General features: G+C 44.2%; 1 protein-coding gene across 1 annotated transcript in view; it reads left to right on the top strand.

Annotated features, from left to right (window-relative positions):
- Window positions 1–26,922, top strand: part of CHID1 (chitinase domain containing 1) — a 274,987-nt gene that overhangs the window by 21,209 nt on the left and 226,856 nt on the right. Inside the window, exons 7-8 of the mRNA XM_065403952.1 lie at window positions 504–565; window positions 13,491–13,583. Of these exons, the coding sequence (XP_065260024.1) occupies window positions 504–565; window positions 13,491–13,583 (155 nt within the window). The remainder of the gene's footprint in view (window positions 1–503; window positions 566–13,490; window positions 13,584–26,922) is intronic.

Genomic DNA, 26,922 nt, shown 5'->3' with positions numbered 1-26,922 from the left:
TCACAGCGACTCAGAGCTCAAGAAACTGCTGGGAGGTGTCACCATCTCTCAGGGCGGAGTCCTGCACTTAAATCAGCCTGTGGTTTTACCTTCCAAGAAGAGGAATGGCAGGAGAGCCATCAAGAGAAGGATTGCCCCTGCTCCTGTCCCTGTTAAGTGAGAACAGAGCAAAGGGGAGACTGCCACCAGGGCCGGCTCCAGGCACCAGCTTAACAAGCAGGTGCTTGGGGCGGCCAAGGGAGAGGGGCAGCACCTGTGGCAATTCGGGGGCGGCAGGTCCCTCACTCCCTCTAGGAGCGAAGGACCTGCCGCTGAACTGCGGCCGCTGGTCACGGCTTCCCCCCCCCTCCCCCAATTGCCGCCGCCGGTCGCGATTGCGATCGCGGCTTTTTTTTTTTTTGCTTGGGGCGGCAGAAATGCTGGAGCCGGCCCTGGGTATTCGTATAACTGTGTGACAGCGGAAGCTTTCTAACTTACACTGAACTGTTCCCAATTCACTTTAGGAAGAAAATTTTGATGGATACGTAGTTGAAGTGTGGAGTCAGCTGGGAAATCAAAAGCAAGCGTAAGTATGAGCCTTTAGGATGCACTGATTGAAAAAGTGGCTTCTGCATATAAAACCAACTTATCTTTTTAAAAAATAGTGTAAAAGCTGTTGTAATTAATCCATATAGATTTGAATTTTATATTTGCACTGTTGGTGTTTTATTTGTACACCTGACCAACTTGTTGCTCTTCTAATTGAATGCCAGTAACCTTCAAGGATCCTCTTTGCCTTATAATTTCCACGCAGTAGGAGTGTCTATACAGCAATTAGGAGGCGTGGTTGCAGCACATGTAGACACACCTGTGCTAGCTTTAATTAAGCTAGCTTGCTAAAAATAGCAGTATAGCTGTAATGGCACAGGCTGCAGCCTGTGTTTGTACTCAGTGTCTTGGATCGCCTCCTGATTGCAGTGAGAATATACCCATTCTTTGTGAACTCAGTTAAGGTTGCTCATTTGTTTCCTCAGAATGGAAACCTTGAAAAGTAAAGAAACTGCAAGTTAAATCAGTTGCACCCAACACTCCTATTTTTCAGGCCTTAATCCGCTGTTATGAGACTTTCATACCACTTTAATAACCTTTCAAACTTTATTTCAGTTCAACAGTAAATCCCAGTGCACAAAAAATGGATAAACACTGCACCGTACAATATTAACTCGAACATGTACATGTTTTGTCTAACATATTAACAGATCTAAGTTAGTGGAAAAAACTTGAACGTATGAAGCTGGGAGGGGTTGCAAGTACTTTGGAGGATAGGATAGGATAACTTAGTACAGCTGGTGTTTCGTCTGTCGGTTACTTTCTTATGGTTGTGTAAACAGTAAGATTGACTTTATATTATTTCATTGAGTAGCTTTAACACCAACTACAGACCAGTTTAAATATGTTAACATGAACTCAAAGGGCTAAATTGCCAACAGCACACGATTAAACATTACAGGGAATGTTGTTTGCTAAACTACAGGGGGAGAGTATACTTTATTTGGTATGCTTCCAAAATGAGGCCTGCTTTCTCTACACTTCTGTAAGATTTTTGGGTGATTTATAGAGTTTAATTCTTAGAGTAAGTGTAATTTGCCTTCATTGTACTCCAGCATCAACTTTCTCCACATTGATACAGTAAGTACTATTCCATTACTTCAAGAGCAATGGAAGCTCCTCATAGTAGAAACAGAAGCTATTTGTCTGCATTGTTATGAGGTTTTTTTATTCATGAAGTTGACTGTTAACACACCTTTACATATCTGTAATGCTTATCCATTTTTGCTAGCCATGCTGACCAAGAGGCTTAAAATAGATCTCACTGACCTTGGCAAAGCTATTAGAGGGAGCAGATCTAATGGATTGCAGTTCTCCTTCTCTTTGGAAGTGGTCCAAAATACAGCTTGGATAAAAAGTTTCTACTTGTACACAAATTAGTGGGTTTGTGTTTTATAGTTCTGGTGTTGGAGTTTCCAGGCATTTGAGCTTGGCTCCCCTTTGTCAGACTTCCACTCAAAATCCCTACTTGTAGCCTTTATTATGCATTTCCCCACTGCATTTTGCTGGGGCCACTTAATCTGTTTTTTCATTAACCTTGCCTGTGTACAGTAGCCATAAGAATTTAGCTGTTATTCCGGCCATGAGATGACACACCCTTCTCCACCTTAAGATCACAGGCACAATTGAGAGGCACTAAATTGTGGGGCCAATATCTTCATTTTACCCCTGGAACTCAAATCACAGTATTTAATGCCACCATTGATCAGGAGTAATAGATCTAAGGTCACTCCACCCAGGTATCGTGTATGACAGTAGACTTTCTTTGCACCTTTCTTGGGGCTGGCGGACTTCAGCAGTTTGCAACCATATCAGTGATTTTGGCCCTAATCTTCTAACTTGCAGAATTAAGCTAACACACTGCTCAGGCAAGCCTGCTCTTGGATTGGTTTTTGTTCATAGTGTCTTGCTTTAGTTTCCACTAATTTTACCTCAAGCATCAGGGTAAAATTGTGTACTTGTGTCATGAGTATGCATGAGTTGTCTGCTGCTGCTCACCAGAAAAGTACAGGGTTAGAGTTGTCCATGTCCTTGTTGGTTAGTCCACATAGTGGCAGTATTGTAACATAATTCCTACTGTACACCAGCTGACTTTCAAGGGATTGTATTTGAGAAGTGAAAGAACATCAGAAGGTAGGGAGAGCTGAAGTTGGATGTTGGCACAAGAATGAATCCCTGTCCTGTAGAGATGTAGGTCCTTGATAGAAGAACAGTAATTATGTATGTTTCATATACAGGTTCTATATTAATTCTGTTAAGTACTTAGTACAGATTTCCCAGCAATTCATCGCTTTCCCTGAGGGTAGGATTGGCTGCTTTTTGGAATCTGACCTTGAAGAATCTGTATCATCATAGTGGTGCTCCTAGGAACAGCTAGCTTCTGCCATCAGATTACTTCCCAAGCCATCGGATGGCAAGACAACAAGGAGATCTGGCTTCCTTATGGGACTGGTATTTTTACATTGTAGTGTGAATCTGCTTATGTTGAAAAGTAAATTAGCCTGCTGACTTTAAGCACCACTCCCTGTTGGCTATAGCAGCTGACAACTGACCAGCAGGAATTGTGCATGTGTGTCAAAACAAATGCAGAAATGTGTAACAGATGTCACATCAGTTACCTGACAACAGGATCTGCTGAAGTTATGTAAAATTCTGCTTTTTGAAAAGGGTTCAGGGTTGCGGAGCTGTAACTAAGAACACAACAGTTCTAAACCTAAATACACGAACAATTAAATACTAATGTGATAAATGACAAAATTGGCTTTTCTGATTGATCCTTCCAGTGGACTTGTGGTATGTCAGCTGTAAGGAGGAAGTTGATTGGCTATGGAAATGTCTTAAATTTCCTAATATTATATCATAGCATTATGGAAAAAAGCTCATAGACCATTCAGTACTGCTCCCAATGCTGGATTATTCCATACAGTACACTTCGTAGTATTTTGGTCAATTCCAAATTAAAATCCCTTAAGTGATACAGCTTGTTGGTTGCCTTGGTAGGCTATTCTACAGCCTAATAGACTTTGCTGTCAGAAATGTTCTTTTTCTCAATTCCATCCTTTCATCCCATTGCTCCTAGTTATACCTAAATAGCACACCAAACTCTTTTCCTTCTGCTTCTACCATTCCAATATTTGTAGACTTCCCAGCTCTCCTATGCAACCATTTAGTATTCATTTAGCATTTTTAATAATTCTCTCAGAATAGATCATACAAATATGGTGGGAAATGCAACCATAACTAGTTACCCAATTTAGCAAAGATTCGTATAGCTTTTTGCTGTAGCTTTTTTTTTTTTTTTTTTTTTAATCTTAAGGCTCATTAAAGTTCTAATAGCTCTCATGGCTGTGTACACTGGTACCTTACTAAAATTACTTAGTATGACAAAGTCAGGCTCAATGGCTGCAAGAGGGTGGTGGAATCAGGTATATTAGTCCTAGGATGATAAAAGGCCCTTTTCTCAACAAACTGAGAAGGGGTTACCTCAGGTCAATTAGGGACACCTGAGTCCAATTAAGGGCTACCTGAGACCTTTTAAAACTCCTCCTCTGGTGAGAGAGGGAGGAGAGGAGACAAGACAAGCTGCCGCTGGGCTAGTGGAGTTAGAGTAACCCAGTCTCATCCCAGTTGATTGGCACAATTAGAACAAGCAGACGGACAGAGGGAAAAGGAAACAAGAAATAAGGATCGGGAGCAATTAATTGGAATTCCATTTCTGGGGGAAGCTTCAGCTTTGCTCTCTACCCCTTTCTCTCCTCTTCCAGTTGCCTGTCCCCCTAGACAACAGCTCTCAGGGGTGGGCACCGGCTGGCAGAGTCCTGGACCCTCTTGAGGTGCTTTAGAACATAAGAGTGGAAGCAGGGAGATAGGCTTCGCTAGGGTGAGAGGCTGCTCTCCTCCCCATAGGGTAAACAACCAAAACTGAGTGCCTGTTTAGGGGAAAGACTGATACCCTGGGGCCAACAACAGGACGTTCCCTCTTCCCCCTCCCCCCCCCCCATCAAGGGGGCAGGGAAAGGTATCTCCCTCTGTTTCGTGTTTGTAAATTGGTTTCTTTTTGTTTGGTGGAGGAGCACTCCTTGGGCCTGCCCTGAGGCCCACCTTGAAAATACTAATAAGTAAACAGAGGGGGGGAAAACAAACACTGTCCAGAGTGGGTTACCCCAGGTCCTGCCACCACCAAAAGGGAGAGTGCTAGATATACAGTAAATCTGGCCATAGTTCACTAGGGGTAAGGAACCTAGCAAGCAAAGGATTTAGCATGCAAAACTACTCATAATTAGAACAATGATTTAAACACAAAATTAGCCCACATTTCAGCCAAGCTGGATTAGTTGGTACAAACCATGTCTTCCAGTAAGGTTTTAGTTGAGCAAATATCCCAGAGAGAGACATTTTCTCGATAGGTAATCCTGAATTTTGCTGGGATTAGTGCAACTGTTCTTGAGACACAAACTTTTTACTTGTCTATGTGGTGGCACTCTAAGGATAAAATGTGTAATAGCCTTGAGTAAGTGTCCCTACGGCCTTAGCTGCTTTAAGGATTTGCCACTAACAATGCATATCAGAGAGGATAGTAATGATAGTGCTGCATCTCTTGTTTTCCTGTGTAGGGATCCTAGAACTCTTAAGTGATCCAGTGTATGTGATGTGTCCAATTTCAGGAATTTAGGGATATGTTTCTCTGTTGCTAGAATTCCAAGGATAAGGATATTTGACAACTGACTTAATTCAAGTTCTTCAGTTTTCTCTCCGACAAATAATTGCTACCTAACACAGCAGCATGGTCCAGTAGATAGAGCTCTGAAGTAAGCATCTGAAACATTGTCAGCTCAGCCACTGATCTTGTGACCATTGGCAACTTCTTTCATCTCTTTGTGCCTCTGTTTTCCCTTTGGTTGTATCAGTATAGATAGTAAGACAGTCCCTATCCAAAGAGCTTATATTGTGTGTGTTCATGTGCCTAAAACAATGGGGCTTCTCGGCACTACCATAATACAAACAAATAATTTTGCAAGCTGAAATGCTTGACGTTTCCTTTGCTTAGAATCAACGTCTGCATGGCTTATTGTCATGGTTACGGGGTGAACTGGGCTTTGGACCCCTTTAGTTCCTCTCAAGTGTACCCCATAGGTGACCAGCCTGCTTTCTCCACCTCACTCTGGGTCCAACCACTCCAGCCAGGGTCTGTAGGTGACAGCCCCCACCCTCTTTTCCCAGCTGTGTTAATGTGATCGGCCCAACTGCTTTTGTTCTGTGTGTGTAAGCCCTGTCGCTCCAGGGACCTGTGATTAGTGATAGTGGTTAAAGTGACTAAAAAATGGTATCTTTAAAAAACAAAACAAATATTTATTTATTCATTCACCCAAAGGTACAAAGCATGCAGAGAAAAGAATAAAAATGATAAAGGTCTCTAATTGCATATTTCCCCTTATGTACACCTTAATCTGTCCTTACAAGCATTTACAAGTTCCTCTGAGCCCAGCTGAGCCCCATCTCTGGCTAGGAGAAACAGGCTGTTCTCCTCGCAGCATGGTGTGTGTCCTTGCCAGACTTTCAGCTTTCGCTGTGGGTCCCTGGCAGCCTTTCTTAGCTCACCTGAACCCCCTCCTTTTTCTAGGCCTGAGGACCTGTAATTGCTTAGAGTTCCCTTTGATCTCTCTTTTTCTCAGCCTTGGCAAAAGAGCTATGTCACCAGCATTGAGACAGAGGAGTAGCCTTTTCATGGCTGTGAATCTAGCTATTGTGTCTGTGTGTGTGTTGGGATGCACCTTGGCTAGGCCATTATACTGCCTTTCCTTCTTGGTTCCCCTAAGAATCCTTTTTTGCTCTAACTCCATAGCAAATAACTCACCATAAACACAGATGTATGAACCATACTAATAAAAAAAGACATTTCCTAGTTCATCACACTTTACTCATTTCTGTACACTCTTGAATCTAGGGATGTCACTTTAAACTAAAGCAAACAAAACATCACCACCTCCTCATCAGTAAGAGAGCAGGAAGTGTGGAGTTCTGATGAGTCCAAAAATAGCTATTTATAAAAAGCTTTGAGTCTCCTTTCTCTTCAACTAGCTTTTCAGAAGAGCAAGAAGGTTGCTGATGCACTAGTTTGACCACACCAAGGCTTGAAAGTCTGACTGCTCAAGTTCCCCTTAAATCGTGTTTTCTGTTTCTCTTATAAAGTGGACCGGACATGGTCATCTTTAACTTATTTTGGAGAGCAAAAAGTTAATGTTGTCAGTATTCCAATGTTGGCTGGAGCTGTGGCTGTTTGCACAGAGGTCCTGCCCCTGTTTAGCCTATTATCTTCAATCAGTTCCTTCAACTCTGACTTTTACTCTTTGCCGGTGCATCCCAAGACTATATTGGTTTTTAGTACACTTTGAACCTTTTTTTATCTGAGAAACTTGAAGTGAACTGCCTTTAAAGGGGCCACTTTTATTTTCCTATAGAAAAGAAAGCATTGTTCTAACTGAAGCAGTTAAGTTAAATAAGATCAGACTAAAAAGGTAAAGTGTGCAGTACACACTGTACAGGTCTGCATGTGTCTGTTTGGTGTCCAAACTGCCTCAATTCAAGGGTACAAGGTTTTACCTGCAAGACCCAATGTTTCCACAAATATGGAAACCATATGATCTAACGTTAACAACATTCTTTCCACAGCATGCCCACCTGCTACTGATTTGTGAACTAAGGATTTTCTTTTCCTTCAGTCATCCTGTGCTCTTTATACAGGCTAGCCTCTTGCGGCATCCACTTGGTGCCTATTTACACTCTTGTGCTGAGAACCACTAGAAGCAATTAAAGATGAGGGGGGAAAATCTTGCTAATCTTCTCTTCTTTTCAGAGTCCTACACAGCAAGTAAACTCCTGTTTCTGTTAATGAGCGGGATATTTTTACTCTGCGTTTAGCCTTTCTGCAGAACTCCACAGTACAATGGACAGATCTTCAGTCTAATATTAGGTTCTTTTGCTTCATGTGAGGTAGGGAATGTGGAAGAAAACCTAGTTTTCTGACAAGGTAACTGCTTTCCCTCAAGTGTGACTCCTAATTGACTCCAAAGTGACTTTCTTTATATCACTCAACAATAGCAAAAATTCCTTGACAGGTTTGAAGAATAAAATTCCACAAGCTTCTCATCCTGTAGCATTTGGCTTGAGAAATGTAACAAGAGAAATGTTTAGAGGGCAGAGTGGCACTCTTTTCCCTGTCTCTCCTCAGGCAGTTGGTTGCTTGCTGGACAGATTCTCTTTCACTAATCTGATACCTAAAAATTCACTGAATTTTTATTCTGTTCTTTTCCCCCAAAGGTCCTGGATAAGTTTGTTGTAGAGGCCTGAATATACCACTCAATGTCATACTAGACTTGGAGATTCCACATGTGTAGTTTATTCCTGTCATTCAGGCAGCCATTTGCTGATAGGTGGCACCACCAGCTCATGAATGCTGCTGGGAAAAGATGCTTTTCTCATAATGTGCTGCAGGAGCTTGGCTTCCTACAGAAGATGACCTTCAGGCATCTTATTAATTGTTGGTGGGAGTAAAGCAACAAAAACTTGTGCTGGCAATTCCATTCTTCAGGTTAATCCTTGGAAGAGTAATTATTAATCAAAGATTTGCTGTAATTCACTCTAGTTTCCTGGTATTAACTAGGGAATGAAGTGGCATGAAAGGACAATTTCTTATTTAAGTAGACAGCTTTATTCTGTCCAATTTCCCGGAGAGGTCATTAATTTCAGGGACTACTGACTACCAACCTTATAGAAAGGCTAAAGTTAGAAACTTGCTGAATTTCAAAGGGTCACATAAATATAGAGGAGGATGTAACGGGCTTCTGATAACATGCCTGATGGCAGACTTCAAATATGCTGAAGTGCAAGTACTGTGCATTAAGACCAACTGTGTATTCTAAGGTCAGTGTTGTCATGAACTGCAGTAATAAAGAAAAATCTCAGATGCCAAAATGTGTGGACAGATACTTAAATTTTATAGGGGGCAAATGTAGAGTTTGAAACTGTGGATGTTTAGAAAATTGACCTTCATTATGCCAGGGATAATGGAAGCCCTGGAAGAGTAGGGAAATGGTAGATCTTAATTGGTTCAAGATAGATTCTTAAAACTGCCAATGTTTTAGAGGCATCTCTGAAGTTAAATTTGACAATGGTGAAATATATCATAAATATTTAATGAAGTCTTTGCATAACGACCATTTCTGTTCCCATCATACTGTACCTCATTATAACTTTTAAAATGTGAGACAGTAGTTTTTCTTTCAAAATTGTCAGTGGTAATATGGGAAAATATTGTTTTAAGACACTAAAGAGCACTATTGGGACACTGTAAAGTTTTAATTTATAGCATGCTGTACATGGACATTCAGCTATTGCTGTTTAGGGAAGATGGGAGAGTGCACACCTGATTTAAATCATCTATCTTGGTTGACAAATGGGAGTGTGCCTAAATGAAGTGTTTAAGCATTAATCATTAATCCTGTCTTATTCAGCATAAAGCTCTCATGGGCTGGAGAGATAGCTTGACAGGTTAGCGGGCCAGTTTGTAAATCCTGTTTTTTGCACATGAAGCTGCAATTCTTCTGCTGTTACTTTCCTCCCCGACTCGCCATAAGCCAAATATGGAATTTTGATATGTGCAGTGAAGCTCTAACAAGCCAAGTTACTTGGGTCCCTGAGATGATCTGACATTCTGAGGAAATCTGCAGTGGCATTACTCAGCTTTTTTATATAGAGAGGCCAAACAGGGTTGGGACATAAGAATTCAGGAAGCCCTGAATTCTAATCCTACCTTTTGTCAGTGATCTGTAATGTGGAAAGGGTGGGTGGGTGGCTGCGTGTGCATGCGTGCAAGGAACACTACTGTGCCATAAATCGTCTCTAGAAAGTGACTAACAGGTAAATCCTTCAAGGATGTTGAGGGGATCAATGTTCAGGTGAAATTTTGAACATGAAGACACTAATAATAATTTTTAATCAAGATTTTCTAAAAGATGCTCTAGGAATTATTTTGGGGATCAGCTATGGCCTGTGCTCCACAGGAGGTCAGACTAGATGATCACAGTTGTTCCATTCTGGCCTTAGAATTCATGAATCTATGAAAAACTAACATGACATTAAAAATCAGTTTCTTCTAATCTGCAATGGCAAATAAAAATGCCTTAATCATAATCACCTGGTTACTGCAAGTTGTTACTCCAGGACAGAGTTAAGATTGTTTGGGTGCCTTAACTATCTTTCTTAACTTAACATATTTGGATTTGTTTTAGTGTAACCTTAATTCTGAATTTCTAAGGCTTGCAATTGTCCCTAAATAAAGCATTACAACATCCCTGAAATGTTGGCCCTTAAATTACTGCTACAAACTGGCAGCTGTGACTCCATCTTAATGTAGATTTTGTTGAGGATTATCTGGCGAGGTGGTGGTGGGGGACCTTGATGGAGGGCATTTTGCCAGCACTTGTAATTTAAGTTGATAACTCAAGGTTCTGGTTAGTGTTCCAGATGCTGACTACCAAATAACAGCAGCGACTTAGACCACTTTTTCCCCTGTATTGGGTCAGGAGGCTGTGACGTTCCCTCACAGATCCAGACCTAAGCATGGTGCTTTGTGCCTTTCCCATTTGAAGACTGGATTTTACTGCAAGGAACTCTACAGGGGGTTACACCTCTACATCCATTTGGCAGTGGAGATTAAAAGCACATAACTCCAGGATTTAGGTGGTGGACAAGGCGCTGATTTTCCCCTGTAAAGCGGTAAATGATCTAGGACTTCCTTACCTGATGGATCAACTCTTCCACGTACAACACTGCATCCAGTTGCTGGTGCTCTTGAGCTGCAGCCCCTCTGAGAACTGCCAGCAAGGTGTCCTACATGGGAACCCTTTGGTTTTTGCATTCGCTTGCATGATCCCCCATCTACCCTACTCCACCAGTGTATTTGGTTCAAAACTGGCCAGATTTAACCTCCCTGCTATGCTGCAAAGTCCAGTTGTCTTAACAGGTATTTGGGGGAAATGAGGCAGGTACGGGGGATTGAGATGTTTTGGTTGGTAGGAATATAAAAGGCAGGAGCTTCTGACTTGTGTGTGAAGATGTGGTGTGGTACTGTCACTCTTGTATTCCTTTTCATGGAAAGGGTGGCTACAGCTTAGGGTAGGGATTCTCTTATGCTGTATTTAAATCAATGACTTGTTTGACTGGATAGTGGTGCTCTAACTGTGGAATACATACACTGAGGGATGGGAAAGGCAGTTCTTACTCTTCCAGAATGAGAATGGAGACGGTAAATATGGCAAATGAAGAAAACTGACACTAGTGATTACTTGCAATCTAGTGTTTTGTTCTGGGTGGGAGAGGGAATATATGTAAGATAGTGACAAGTGGAATGGTTCAGTGGTATTTCAGTGCAATGTTTTGTCCCGAGGCAACCAGGTCTCATTTAAACTCCAGAGAGGTGAGGATGTTGCAGAAGCAGTGTGCTAGGCTCTTGGGAGTAAAGTAGGAATCTCCTGTTTGCCACTTTTGCCAAAACTGAGATTGCAGAGTTATTGGCAAACTCCAGAGGCAGTTTCAGCCATGCTGTCTGAAAAAGTGCTCAGATTTTCTTCCTTTGGCTACTGTTGCAGAGTTATATAATCTACCCCCAAGTGAAAATCTTAACTGTAGAGAGGATGACTGACTTAAGAAAAATCTCTGGTTGAATAATCAGGTACCAGGGGAAGAGGGGGGAGGGAGTGAGGGAGGGGAGATGAACTCCTTCTCCCCTCCCATCATACAGCTGGAGTGGATTACTGTACACAAAATTAGTCTGTTTCTGGGATTTCAGTTCTAATGTAACCTAGTAAGTGGAATGAACAGTTTAGGATGGCCGTTGCTAAATGACCTGCCTCCCACTCGTGTACCTTCGAATCGTAGGGATCTTTTTCTTGTTCAATATAAGCAAAATGAGTAAACAGGTACCATCAAAGTGTCTCTTGCACCAGCGCAATTTAGGTTTAATTCTGGCAATAACCATTTGGCTCTCAAACCAAAATCTACACCACAATTGCTAGAAGTCTGTGTTCTTAGATAGTATTATAGTTGGGAATTTTCTCTTTGCTCTGACTTGTTCATTGTAGGTTTGCGGTGTAACTACAGAGACTTTAAATTCCCTGTTCAGCTCATCTGTCTGCTTCCACCTTGCCTATGGCTAAATAGGGAAGTTGACTTTGTTCTGATGAATCAGATGACTTAAGGAACGCACACCGAGGGACAGTATTTAATTTGTGAAGTGAAAGTAATAAAGGACTCTGCTTGAGCTGCTAAAAGTCATTAAACTTAATTTCTACATCTTATCTCTATGTAGTTTACTGATAAATCATCCACTTCACCTAACCGGGAGAAAATTACAGCATAACTTTAATATTGGAAGATCTTTAACACTGCCTGTATAGCCAGTTGATCCTTGCACTCAGTGTTTCATGAGGGAACTGAAGAATAAAACAAATGTGTCTGAAAAACAACAGTTCTGCTTCTACATATGATTTCTCTTCATTATATTACTGATGGCAGCTTTCTAAAAGAGGATCTTTCAGGGTATGTCTAAACTAGAAACTTAAGTCGACCAATATTAGTAATTAGTAATTACTGCAGTGGTGCATGTCTACACTACCCTCCTTGGGTCGGTGGTGTGGGTCCTCACCAGGAGTGCTTCACACTGCCCCTCTGGGGTTAGTGGGGAGAGCTGAGAGCCTAGTCTCAGCTCCGATAGCAGCTGCCTCACAGGCTCCCGGGCTCCTGGTGGGCTGCCACCCCCTTTGCTCTCTGTTCCTTGCTGGGAGCTGTGTCGGGGAGCCACCTGGGCTTCTCAGCCCCCCTTCCCACAACGACCTGGACTACCAACATTCCAAGTGTCACCCTAACTATACTGATGTGAGCCCTATGCCTCTCGTGGAGGTGGAGTTATTACGTCGGTGTAGTAGGGCATTTACATTGGTGGGAGCAAGGCTGTAGTGTAGACACTGACATAATTAGGTCAATGTAAGCTGCCTTATGTCAACCTAACTGTGTAGTGGAGACCAGGCCTAAGAGTTTACTTGTTTCTTTTACTTTATTTTCCACCTGACATCCTAATGATTTATAAGAACTGGCTGATGTGGAAACCTTTAAATTGTGCCACAAATAGAGGGTAGGGCAGGGTCAGCGAACTCTTGAAACAAAAATCTGATTTTTGTGCATACAGGGTAAGAAGTTTTTCTGTACTTTTAAAAAAAAATAAAATGTATAGGTAGAAAGGTTTCTAAAAACATCCACGTTTTCTTGAGGCCTCAAAACACTTTGAAGATTGCACGGCTTGCTGAAAGCATCTTCACATATTCCACTAACCTTAAATTCAACAGTACAATGACAATCTGAATCTGTTCAACAGCTGTCTGTTCCAGAACAGAATTCAGTTCTATTGCTTGGCTTAAGTCTCTTCTTACTGAACATGAACTGAAGGGATAACCCCTTCTGATGAGAATATAGTTGATACACATACGCACACCAATGTCTTTGTATTTCAGGAGCTGTCCCGGGGGAAATTCCAAAATGTACATTTCAGCTGAGAATTTACATGTGAAAATGGAAAAATTAAAATTACAACAAAAAAGGCAAAATTTTAGCTCTACTATGATAACCTATTATAAGTATAGGAGTACCTCCAGCAGTGTTGTATACTTAGTGATGCTGGAAGAGGGCATGCCTTGACAAATCTGCCTAGAATGTGTCACCTGCTACAAAACTTCCAGATAGGGTGTACTGCCTGTTGCATGTCTTTACCTCTAGTTTTAAGTTTTAAATTACTCATGCGAATATCATGCCACGTCTATTGCCTGTAGCCTAACAATGTGTTTGTATTACAGGGAGCTGATTCATTTGCTCACTCACCTCTCAGAAGCTCTCCATGAAGCACAGCTTAAGCTAATACTGGTCATCCCACCTGCTGTCACACCAGGGTGAGTACTGCATTGATGGGGGAGATTCCAGATGAGAAACTCTACTTTGTTCTCTCATCAACAATACATTGAACAGCTTTCTCAAAACTAAGTGTGGCTTGCAGGAGCAGGAACTTACTTTAGTACGATGCCTGTGATCACTCTCTGTATATTCGTAGACACTAACCTCATTCGTATTTTTTTTTTCCAAAATAGCTTGGATTAAGGCCTTATACTGTGCATCAGTCCAAAATATCAGGGCAGAACTGCCTGGAAAAACAAAGCAGACATTTGTGAAACTTTGTGACTCATCACCAAGAGTGGGATAGTGTGTGTATGTCTTTAAGACTTCTGGCACACTTTCAAAATGTTGTAAATGGTGTTTAAGAGATGGGGCTAGGGGAAGGTGTGAAATCTATGGTAACTCAGCTTTATTTTGGTTTGACTTTCACATGCATGTGAAATGCATCTAGTACCAGCAATAGATGCAGCATGGTCTTACTATATATACACAGTCAGGCAAAGTAAGGAGTTGGCCTTCGTGGCACTAATAGCTGTGAGACAGAAAGTTGACTTGAAAAGAACACACAATACGAATTCACCGGTTTTACAGGAACTTCTGATTCAACTGTAGTAAAAAAAAAAAAAATGGTCTGCTTCTATCTTTCAATAAATATTATAGGAAGGTTCTTTACTTCCTGAAATGTTACTCATTCAAAAGTGGAAGCCAGTCACCATGGTGTAAACCAGAATGTAAATTTCAGCAGATCTGGAAGGAAATTGGTCCATGTAGAGGAGCGGACTCACCCCTGCGGCACCTCCTGCTGGTGATTTCTGGGAATTAGCTCTTCCAGCGTCCTGGAGCACCCCCTGCAGGCCAGTGATCCGCCTGTCCTCTGGCCCTGTGTCCCTCCCGGACCCCGGTGCCCTTGTATCTGGGGTGCTGCCCCCCGGCAGTACACCCCTCAGTACTAGGGTCTCCCCTCACCAGGGAACCCCCACCCACTATCCTACCTCACCTCAGAATAAGGCCACTGCCAGTCACCATCTAGCCCCAGTTCCCTGGGGCAGACTGCAGTATAGGCCACTCATCATTGGCAAGGTGGGGTTTGGACCTGCTGCCTTGGCCTAGCTCTGGGCTGCCCTCTGCAACCCCCAGTACCCCTTGGCCTTCCCCTAGGCCGCAGCCTGGGGCTTTCCAGGCTGGAGCTCCCCAGCCTGTCCCCAGCCCTGCTCCACTCAGGTACCCTGTCTCTAGCTTGCTGCAGCCAGGCCCTTCTCTCTCTGAAGGCAGAGAGAGACTGTTGAGCTCTTGGCTCCCAGCCTTCTTATACAGGCCAGCTGGGGCCTGATTGGGGCGTGGCCCAGCTGTGGCTACTTCCCCAATCAGCCCAGTAGCTTTTCCCTTTGCCCCAGCCCTCTGCCAGGGCTGTTTTAAACCCCTCAGGCAGGAGCGGGGTAACCACCCCGCTACAGTCCCCTTTTCTTATTTTCATGAACCTCAAACCCTCTTAAACCAATGTCCACAAAAGCTGTAACCTTTAAGTACATCACACACACACAATATGCTGGGGACCGTTGCGCCAGGCAGACTGGCCACAGTTGATGGTATCACACCAGGCATCGTGGAGTGAAGTTCCCAGATCTGGCTCAATCCTTGTGAATCTCTGGGGTGGTGCCGGGTAGGGTCAGGGTATGCATACCCTTTGCATGGCCGTGAAGAGTTTGAGAGCATTGTGTGCTGGGGTGGTTTTGTCCAGCTGGCGACTTGGCCAAAAAGCATGTAATGCCACTTTTGACTATAACGAATGATAGAAGGAAGGTCAGATCTCTGCGAGACTGACATTTTGCACAGAGTCAAACCATTTTATGCTCAGGATTTGGCACTGACAGCGCATATGAAATGCCACTAATCGTTCCGAGTCTGTATGTACTGATTCTATCTGAACCTATGGGCAGCCAATATAACAGCAATATTTATGTATCTCGTATGATTGACTTTGACTGCTAGGCATTCTGGATTTTAGATATACTTAGTCATTAATTATTTATCTGAATGTAAATGCCTAAAACTGATGACAGTGACGAAATGGGTGGTAAGTGCTGGTGAGTGTTATCTGGAAGCTTGCAAACCTAGATTGCAATTAGTCTGCGGGCCATCAGTTTGGTATTCAGGGCAGTCATCATCTAGGTGTGCAAGGCAATTAAACAAAGATTGTCACTCGGGTAATGTGCAAAAAATAATAGATGGATTTACTGTGGTGGGGTGATAGACAGGATCCATAACCCCACTCTGTGTCCTCACTCCCACCTTGCCTCTGAGTGTATAAACCAAAAGGAGTACTTCTCCATAGTTACGTAAACATTGGTGGATCACCAATGACCATTTACTAACATTAGTGGCGGTGAAGAAAAGTCCGTTATGCTTGCACCTTTAGAAATGCAGGAATTTGTGATAAGCTGAAAGCAGGGACAATTTTCCTGGACTGGCCTGTTGACGTTAATGAGGTTGCAATACTGATGGAGATTCTCAAGGGCCCCAGCCTATTGCTTCTCTGGCTCATGATGTCATAACCCAAACACTGGGACAGAAGCAAGGAAAGATCTGACTATTGTCTGAGCAAGTCCAGGATGGCTGTGGAGCATGCCTTTGCAAGATTGAAGGGGAAGTAGAGATGTCTCATGACAAGGTTAGATGGAGGCAAGGAAAATATTCCTGTTGTTGCTGCATGCTGTGTATTGCATAATATCTTGTGGCCAAGGGGGAGAAGGTTATTGCTAGAGTGGAGGGATGAGGTGGACAGGCCGTCTGTTGCTTTTGAGTAGCCTGAGATGAGGCTAATTACTAAGGCCACTGCAAGTTCTGTCCTGGTAAGGGAAGCTTTAAGACACATCTTGCAGTACCCAGACAGTAATTTAGCTGGTTTCTCAATTTATTTTTTTTTGGAGGGGGAGGGAGGTTATTGCTTTTGGGGGATCCACATTTCCACATTGTAAGACACAGGAAATCTGGGTTTTCACAAAACAGAATTTTATTAGGTGCCACTTACTTTCTTGTAAGTGCAAGGTACCGTCCACACTCAACTGCATGACTGACAGGTTGCAGATGGTGTAGCCTAAGCAGTTCTCATTATTGTCCAGTGGGGCTAAATGAAAGGGATAATGCTGCTGGGGGGACTGGAGTTTTGAGGAGAGGGGTGTTTGGCCTGAGCTAGGAGGAGTAGTTCTCCTTGCTGTGTAGTAGCTGCTGTGGAGTTCGTCTTTGGGTGCTTTGATCCATAATGTGCTCTAGCAGCTGAGTCTGTTTCAACAGCTGCAGCATGTCTTGGTGCACCTCTTGATCTGGCTTTATCCCCTCCAGCATATGTTTCCTCCAGTCACCAGTTTCACTTGCTCCAGACTCAGCACTTTGCACCAATTTGGAGAATATGTCTTCCCTGTCAGTGAAGTTAGCCTGTCTAAGCCAAAACCTGAGTCGATCACGCATTTTTCACCCTTTTTTTTTTTTTAAATGTAACCCCAGTCTGTAAATGTACACACTTGGGAGTGCTTAGTAACCGGTTTCACTGAAAGATCTGTAAGTCGTATGTAGGCTTTCACTTTGAAATCAGAGGAAGTGCTCTGTTTTTGTGTCCATTAAATGTGGCTTTCTGTGGTTTGCAAGCAAGCATTTTCTGTAAAAGAATGTATTTGAGAATGCTTTTGGGCTGTTTTTACAATCTTTTTGACTATTGCATAGTACAGCCATTTCATGCTTTTAAAATAAGGCAGCTAGTTGAAAACAGACTTCCTTTGGCCCCATGCAGAATTGGTCACCATTTTCATAGAATCATAGAATATCAGGGTTGGGAGGGACCTCAGGAGGTCATCTACTCCAACCCCCTGCTCAAAGCAGGACCAATTCCCAACTAAATCATCCCAGCCAGGGCTTTGTCAAGCCTGACCTTAAAAACCTCTAAGGAAGGAGATTCCACCACCTCCCTAGGTAACCCATTCCAGTGCTTTGATGGGGGAGGTGTGGCAAAGTGTTTCGGGGGGCCTAGAAAAGATAAACAAAATGGCCTGCATTTATGGGGAGTCCTATTAAATTACACCTACCAAAGTCCACTTCCTCACTGATTGGCTCTGTGGGTCCAGCTGGGACTTGAAGAGCTCTTGGCTATCCCATCACCATCTGTATCCCCATTCTCAGTGATCTCCTGGGTTGCCAATTCCAGAGGGTCTTCCCCTGCAGTTTTTGGGTGTCCAAATCTCAGGGTGTTGGTGGGATCCCCACCCAGTATGACATCAAGCTGGTCATCATAGGTGCAGGTCTTGGGGGCAATACTGAACTTGAGGCTCTGCTCTTTTGACTTTGGATAAGCCTGCTGCAACTCCTCCTCCTTTTCCTATCATTGGTCCTAATCCCTGCTGTACCCCATTATCTCCATGGATTTTTGCGGTGTCAGCAAAAATCTTTATTCCGGAGGGAATTCTGCAGCTGTTGCTGCACACCTTCCTCTCCTGACAGTCTGAGGAAATCTAGGACTTCATTCCTGGGTCACGCAGTAGCAAGAGGGTGAGCTGGAGCCATGCTTGTAGAAATGGCAGAAAAGAGGCATTTCCAGGGCTGGGGATTTTAAACAGGAGGAAGACTTCCAGTCATGGTGACTAGAGTCCTACGTGGATAAAAAATGTGTATCTGCACCTGATCTGCAAACATGGACTGTGGATAGCCGCATCCACAGATATAAAGCAGATATCTGCAGATTTGCAGGGCTTTAACTGTGACCCTGGGCAGTGGAGTTCGAAAGCTCAACCAGAGCAGTCATTGCTTGTTGCTAGAGGACTGCTTACATCAGTACAGGTACTTCTGCTTCCATGCAGGCATTGTGCTTGTAGAACTATACTGACAGAGGGCTTATGTCGCTCAGCTAGCTGGTTTAACTTGAGTGTCATAAGCGGTTGAGGGTTTTGTTGGCAGGACTCAACTTTAAGTATGGAAGCATACAATACAGTGCTGATATAGGGAAGGTTTTTCTGGTAAAACTTTATAATATAGATCAGGCCCCAATAACTGAACATCACTTCTGGCAGCGGCTGCATGCAATGAAGTGGTCTGAACGTAATTTCTAGTGAGACAAATTGCTGTGGCTCTTCTGGATAACTGTTAGTGCTGATGTGTCACACCACAATGCAGAAAATGAAAAACCTCTTCAAGAATACATGCTAAGAAGATAGGTCCTGATGAGTCTATTTCTGATTCTGCCATATACTTCCTTTATTATACTAGGCAAGTCCTACCTTTTGTCAGCCTGCCTGTTTGCACCTGTAAAATGGGAATAGTATGTCTTTACCTCAGAGGGGTGTTGAAACATAATGTGAAAAATGTTTTGAGCTCCAGCAGTTCTGGTTAAATGAAAAGCAACAACAGAAAAGGTCTTCACTTTTGTCTGCAGCTTCCTTCTGATCTTTCATACGGAGAAGAAGTTCACTGCTGTTCCTGAGAGCTGAAGTTCATCCTATTCGGTAGTTCATTTTTTAAGGCAGTTTTCTGCTGTGGCTGATTGTTATCTGTTACAGATTAAGCATTTTCATTTGCTCTAACATTTTTGTAGCGTTTTTCTGCAATGGATTATCAATCATTTCTCTACAAAAATGCTTTTCATTAGGCTAATGCATGCTTTTAAAGATCTTAAGTAATTGCTGCCAACTATGGATTATAGTAAAATGCATTCACTCCTTTGTGTAGTAAACAGAGTAGAGAATCATTAAAGCAGTAAGATCCCTATTCCTTTTTAGTAGTTATCTAAACTGGGTCCAGTCCCACACTCTGGATGGACACACCAGTATGTTGTGATTGGATCCAACCACTGAATCCCATGTGTTTTAAGCCCCTGGGTATAAGTAGTGACTGATCATTGTTCCTTGCTCTGGATCTCTGTGGCACACTCCCATTGCAGACCCGGTGTCTGACATTCTTCTTGGGCAGGCAAACTGCCCTCCTGTGCAGGGCAGTGTGGCCTGGCAGCCAGGCAAAGAGGGTGGGCCGCCACCCAGGAGTGGATTGGCAGCTTGGGCAGGATGATCCAGGCCCTCCCAACTCCACCAGGTGCCAGCCCAGGGCCCTGTCAGCTGCAAGTGTATTCACTACTGGGTCAGCAGAGATCTGTCCAAAACATGCTGACCCGGTTCATGATTCCACTACCAGACCAATGTCTGGTTCCCTTGAGCCACTTTCTACCCTGCCTACCTGCTCCATAGTCCTCAGGTCCTCTGCTTCTCTGGGGTAGCTGACCAGCAAAATTCCTGGAGACTCCTTCCCCTCGGGGGCTTCCGTGGGCAGTCAGCTATCCTCCAGGGTCTCAGTGTGCCTGGCCTCTGTGGTCTGGGGCGCCGACAGCTCCGGGGTGCAGGCGCTTGCAGTGCACATCCTCTCTCCTCAATGGTCAGCCCAGACTGAGCTGTATTGCTCCCTTTTATACTGTGGTTCCAGTAGGAGCCTACCCAGCAGGGGCGATGGGGCATGGCTTCCTCAGCCCACAGTATGGGGTTAACCCCTTCCTGTCCAGTGCGGGACAGGTATACCCCATCACACCTATCCATAGGAAGTTACTTAAATCCTTCTCCAATTAGTGGTGGGTTATGCCTAGAAGAATGAGTGTTCCTATCTCTTTAATCAGCTAAAATATATACTGTGGCTGTACATATAAAATGTCTGTAATAAGCTGGCTTGCCTATGGAGAGCCTGGTGATAAGCCAGCTTTGATTACAAGGTGAGCCCCACCTGAGAGGAATCAGGTTATTAATATAAAAGGCAGCAGGAAGCTGTGTGGGGGAAAAGGGGCGGCCGGTGTGTGGTTGACAGAGTAGCTGAGACAGCCAGAGGCTGGAGGCCTAGCAGGATTCTCAGGAGACTGTGGAGCTGGGGCTGGTGGAAGGAGCAGCTCTGAGGAGCAAGTTGGGATCTTGCATAGTTAAAGAAGGGAAGATGAACTAAAAAATTGTTTTGTACTTTTGAGTTCGATATTTGACTCTGTTGACAGCCTGAGTAGAACTGGTGGAATTAAAGGATTGAGCTTGGTGGGTCACTAGAGACTGTGTGAGTTCTTAAAGGGGCCTGGATGAAGGGAAATAGAGGCAGGACAGCCACAGATGCAACCATAGCCACGAGGGGCCACTTGGTGGGCCACCATATTACTCTAAGTGCTTTGGTGATGTTCTTGGTGTGTCTGACACCTTGTGGCAGTGAGTTATTCCTTAAGCTAATTATGCATTGCGTAAAGTGTTTCCTTCTATCGGTTTGAAGTGTTACTTTTTTAATTTGATTGGCTGGTATTAAATGTCAGATATTAAAGGATCGCAACATTGATATAATTGTTTTATTTGGAACTGTAATATGGTCAAATAACATAAAGATGACTAACAGCTACTATGCAAATCAGGAACACGTTTTAGTTTTACTGAAGTGTCTCAAACTCTGACCTCTTTTCTGTTGAAGAAAACTGCCTGTTTTGGAATTGGTATATTTTCTGCAGCTCACATGGTATGAATCTGTTGTCTTATTTTTCAAAGGGTATGTCTACACTACGAAATTAGGTCGATTTTATAGAAGTCGATCTTTAGACAGCGATTTTATACAGTCGATTGTGTATGTCCCCACTAAGCGCATTAAGTCGGCGGAGTGCGTCCTCAATACCATGGCTAACATCGACTCACGGAGTGGTGCACTGTGGGTAGCTATCTCACAGTCCCTGCAGTCTCTGCTGCCCATTGGAATTCTGGGTTAAGCTCCCAATGCCTAATGGGGCAAAAACATTGTCACGGGTGGTTTTGGGTACATGTCGTCAGTCTCCCCTCCTTCCCACCCTCCGTGAAAGCAATGGCAGACAATCATTTCACGCCTTTTTTCCTGGGTTACCCGTGCAGATGCCATAGCACGGCAAGCATGGAGCCCGCTCAGCTCACCGCTGCTGTTGTGAGCATAGTAAACACCTTGCGCATTATCCTGCAGTATGTGCAGAACCTGACTAGGAGCCGCCAGCACGAGGACAATTGTGAGGAGGACATGGACACAGACGTTCCTGAAAGCACGGGATGTGGCAATTGGGACATCACGGTGACAGTGGGGCAGGTTGATACAGTGGAACGCTGATTCTGGGCCCGGCAAACAAGCACAGACTGGTGGGACTGCATAGTGGTGCAGGTATGGGATGATTCCCAGTGGCTGTGAAACTTTTGCTTGCGTAAGGCCACTTTCCTGGAACTTTGTGAGTTGCTTTCCCCCGCTCTCAAGCGAAGGAATACCAAGATGAGAGCTGCCCTGACAGTTGAGAAGCGAGTGCCGATAACCCTGTGGAAACTTGCAACGCCTGACTGCTACCAGTCAGTTGGGAAACAATTTGGAGTGGGCAAATCTACTGTGGGGGCTGCTGTGATCCAAGTAGCCAAGGCAATCACTAACCTTCTGCTAGCAAGGGTAGTGACTCTGGGAAATGTGCAGGTCATAGTGGATGGCTTTGCTGCAGTGGGGTTTCCTAACTGTGGTGGGGCGATAGGGATATGCATTCCGTCTATCTTGGCACCGGACCACCTTGCCAACCAGTACGTAAACTGCAAGGGGTACTTCTCAATGGTGCTGAAAGCACTGGTGGATCACAAGGGATGTTTCACCGACATCAACGTGGGATGGCCGGGAAAGGTGTATGACGCTCGCATCTTTAGGAACTCCGGGCTGTTTGAACAGCTGCAAGAAGAGACTTACTTCCCAGACCAGAAAATTACTGTTGGGGATGTTGAAATGCCAATAGTTATCCTTGGAGATCCAGCCTATCCCTTGCTCCCATGGCTCATGAAGCCATACACAGGCAGCCCGGACAGTAGTAAGGAGCAGTTCAACTATAGGCTGAGCAAGTGCAGAATGGTGGTAGAATGTGCCGTTGGACATTTAAAAGCTCGCTGGCGCTGTTTGCTGACTAGGTTAAACCTCAGCGCAACCAATATTCCCATTGTTATTGCTGCTTGCTGTGTGCTCCATAATATCTGTGAGAGTAAGGGGGAGACATTTATGGGTTGGGAGGTTGAGGCAAATCGCCTGGTGGCCGATTTTGAGCAGCCAGACACAAGGGTGATTAGAAGAGCACAGCTAGGCGTGCTGCGCATCAGAGAGGGTTTGAAAACCAGTTTCATGACTGCCCAGGCTATGGTGTGACAGTTGTGTGTGTTTCTCCTTGATGCAAACCCACCCCCTTTGTTGATTTTTAATTCCCTGTAAGCCAACCACCCTCCCCACTTTAATCACAGCTGGCAAAGGAAATAAAGTCACTATTGTTTTGAAACCATGCATTCTTTCTTTATTAATTAAAATAAAAGTGAGATAACTGACAAGGTAGCCCAGGTGGGGTGGGAGAGGAGGGAAGGACAAGGCCACATTGCTTATTGTAGCCACACTACAAATCAAAACTCAGTGACAGCCTTCTGTTGCTTGGGCCATCCTCTGGAGTGGAGTGGCTGGGTGCCCGGAGCCTCCTCCCCCTTGCCCCCCCCCCCCGTGTTCTTGGGCATCTGGGTGAGGAGGATATGGAACTTGGGGAGGAGGGCAGGCAGTTATACGGTGGATGATGTGGCGGTCTGTGCTCTTGTTGCCTTACCTGCAGCTCCACCAGACGCCTGAGCATGTCCGTTTGCTCCCCCATTAGCCTCAGCATCAGCTCCTGCCTCTGCTGATCACGCTCACTGTATGCTTTCCTGGCCTCTGTCACTGTATGCCTCCATGCATTCAGCTGTGCCCTATCAGTGCGGGAGGACTGCATGAGCTTGGAAAACATCATCGCGAGTGCGTTTTTTTGCCTTCTAATCTGTGATAACCTCTGGGATGGAGATGATAGGGGGAGCGTAGAAACATTTGCACCTGCGCGGGGATAAAAAGGGAGAGTAGAATTTAAGAAGATACATTTCTGAGAACAAAAGGGAGACTCTTTCACAGTGAATCAAGCAATTCACAGCAGACAGCACATGTGTTTTAGGTACAAGGTCGCATTTTGCCTTTTATATTGAGCGCCTGCCGGTACGGTGACACATCACACACGGCTGGGCAACAGAATTCGGTTTCCAGGCAGCCATGGTAAGCCAAAGGATACGGAGGGTTGGCTTCTTCCACCTTCATAACATGTGGGAATGGTTTCAAACTGCAGCGCCCTCCTTTCCCATAGCAAGCAATGCTGGTTGGGTTTGCCGTTTAAAAGGAGGGGCTGCGGTTTTCAGGTGGATGTGCAGCACATCCCTCCCCCCACCCAACCATGTGGCTATTCTCAGGGATGATCCCTTCACCCCTCCCCCCACTGCGTGGCTATTCTCAGGGATGATCCCTTTTAGACGAGCGCAAACAGCCCAACGGGGTCCTTTTACTGTTCCCTTACAAAAATTCCCCTATTTCAACCAGGTGACCATGAATGATATCACTCTCCTGAGGCTAACACAGAAAGATAAAGACCGAATGTTGCTTGAATGTGACCAAAACCCAGGACCATTCGCTGCCATGCTTTGTGCTGCAGTGATTCCAGACTACTTGCTACTGGCTTGGCATGGTAAAGTGTCCTACCGTGGAGGATGAAATAAGGCAGCCCTCCCCAGAAACTTTCTGCAAAGGCTTTCAGAGTACCTCCAGGAGAGCTTCATGGAGATGTCCCTGGAGGATTCCCGCTCCAGCCCCAGACACGTTAACAGACTTTTCCAGTAGCTGTACTGGCCGCGAATGTATCCCAAGTCTTCAGGGCAAATCGAACATTAAACACAATTGCTTCTAAACCCTGTAGTGTAGTTACAAATGTGCACTCACCAGAGGTGCCTTCTCTGGCTTCAGGGTCCGGGAACCCCCCTTGGGAGGGTATTGGTTCCAGGATGATGAAAAGGTTGTGGCTGCCAGGGAGAACGGATCCTCCGCTTGCCTGCTGTGCTTCTCCTCCTCTTCCTCATCCACAAAATCCTCCTCCCTGTTGCATGAGACTCCTCCCTTGCAGGTGTCCACAGACAGTGGTGGGGTAGTGGTAGGGTCTCCCCCTAGAATGCCATGCAGCTGATCATAGAAGTGGCATGTATGGGGTTCTGACCCGGAGTGACCGTTTGCCTCCTTTGTCTTTTGGTAGGCTTGCCTGAGCTCCTTAACTTTCATGCGGCACTGCTGTGTGTCCCTGTTGTAGCCTCTCTCCACCATGCCCTGTGCGATTTTGGCATATATGTTAGCATTTCTTCGTTTTGATCGGAGTTCGGCCTGCACAGATTCTTCTCTCCATACAGTGATCCGATCCAATGTCTCCCATTCGGTCCATGCTGGAGCTCGTTTGTGATTCTGGGACTGCATGGTCACCTGTGCTGCTGAGCTAGCCACGCTGACCAAACAGGAAATGAAATTCAAAATTTCGCGGGGCTTTTCCTGGGTACCTGGCTAGTGCATTGGAGTTGAAAGTGCTGTCCAGAGTGGTCACATTGGAGCACTCTGGGATAGCTCCCGGAGGCCAATACCGTCGAATTGCGTCTGCACTACCCCAAATTTGATCCAGCAAGGTCGATTTTAGCGCTACTCTCCTCACCGGGGAGGAGTACAGCAGTCAATTTTAAGAGCCCTTTAGGTCGATGGAACGGGGTTGGATGTGTAGACACATTGCTTATAGAATCAACCTAACGCAGCTAAATTCGACCTAACCTCATAGTGTAGACCAGGGCTTAGCCTGAAAGTTGGATTTGCAGGATACAATATTCATTAATTGTAGAAAGACCTTTGGAGACCAAGATAGCTTTGACCTTTGAACATGAGAGCCAACCATTTAACTTGTTTAGTTCTTCTCTAACTACAAACATGCCCTTAAGTACTGAATGCAAAAGAGTCTCACTTCTCAAGCAACTGAAAAATAACTACTAGTTGGTAACTTCTACTGCCCTAAGACTTGCTGTAGAACATCTAGAATAACAGTACACTGCATTAAAGTGCTAGAGCAGGTTTGTCATCCACTGTCATAAATACTTAAACTGTTTTTAAAATGTATTTTATACAAAAAAGGAAATATTTTCTCCTTTTAAAAAATTATCCCATGGGAGCAAAACAAAGGAGCATGAAGATACATCAGAAATACCAGAATGCAGAGAATTTTTTTTAGCAAAGAAATAACTAATGGGATTCCCCTTCTCTGTAGATCTCACCATGTGCAACTACTTGCCAGGCAAATTATATGTCTTGGTACTTTGCAGAGGTGAATATGAGTATCTCTACTATATAGACAGCATAGCCAAGTTGCATATTCATTGAGGTAACATGGCAAATATGTAAAGTGGGTAAGAGTTTGTTTTGCTGTATAAGGCACCTGGGTTCTATTTCTGGCTTTGCCAGAAGTGACTTTGAGGACTTTGTTAGATGGCAAAGATAGCTTTTTTGAGATAGGGCTTCCTGGAGTCTATTCTTGGCTCTGAGAGAAGAGAGCCATCTGGTGGCTGAAGCAGTGGATGCTGACAGGATAGCCAATATGTTTGCTAATCCCAAACCAGTGTGGCTAAGTGGATGGGACTTGGGTCTGACATTTTACAGTTGGGAATAGAACCCAGTGTTCTACCTGAAGTAACCTTATGCAACTTTTTTATCCACAAAATATGTGGACTTAGTAATGCTGATAAATTGCATAGTCAACTGCTTGACCACAAAAAGAACAGGAGTACTTGTGGCACCTTAGAGACTAACAAATTTATTTGAGCATAAGCTTTCGTGGGCTACAGCCAATTTGTTAGTCTCTAAGGTGCCACAAGTACTCCTGTTCTTTTTGCGGACACAGACTAACACGGCTGCTACTCTGAAACCTGCTTGACCACACTTTGTTTCATTCAGAAATACATTCGAGACCCAATAACATCAGACGGGTTTATTGCTCAAAGTTAATAATAGTATAGTACAAGAAGAAGGCTCAGTATAATACCAGTTTCCAGGAAGCCATTGTGTGCAGTGTTGTTAAATTCACCTTACAAAGAAGGTGTGCTCCCAAAGTTACACTCCCAAAGCTATGCTTTTTATATCCATCCTGTTTACGAATAAAAGGTATTGTGTGCATGCATCGTCTGAAACAAGATTTAACCAATCTGCTTTCTACCTTGTTTTTCTGGTACCATAGCATACCCCTTATCTCTTTGTTCTGAAAACAGGCATTCCAGGTATCAATGGGCATGAAGGCACCTCCTGGGTTTGTACCAGGTAGAACAATTATATATCTTGTCCTTTTTCTTTGAGACATTCCAGTACTGGCCTGTGAGAGTAACTCTCTACCTGTTGCTATGGTAAAACACACGTGTCCTGATCCTGACAGTTTTCCTATTTACTTAAGCCAGAGCTTACGTTTGGTAA

Source organism: Emys orbicularis, chromosome 4 (assembly GCF_028017835.1).
Source record: "Emys orbicularis isolate rEmyOrb1 chromosome 4, rEmyOrb1.hap1, whole genome shotgun sequence".
In the NCBI taxonomy this organism is placed as follows: domain Eukaryota; kingdom Metazoa; phylum Chordata; order Testudines; family Emydidae; genus Emys; species Emys orbicularis.
This window is presented reverse-complemented; position numbering and strand designations above follow the sequence as displayed.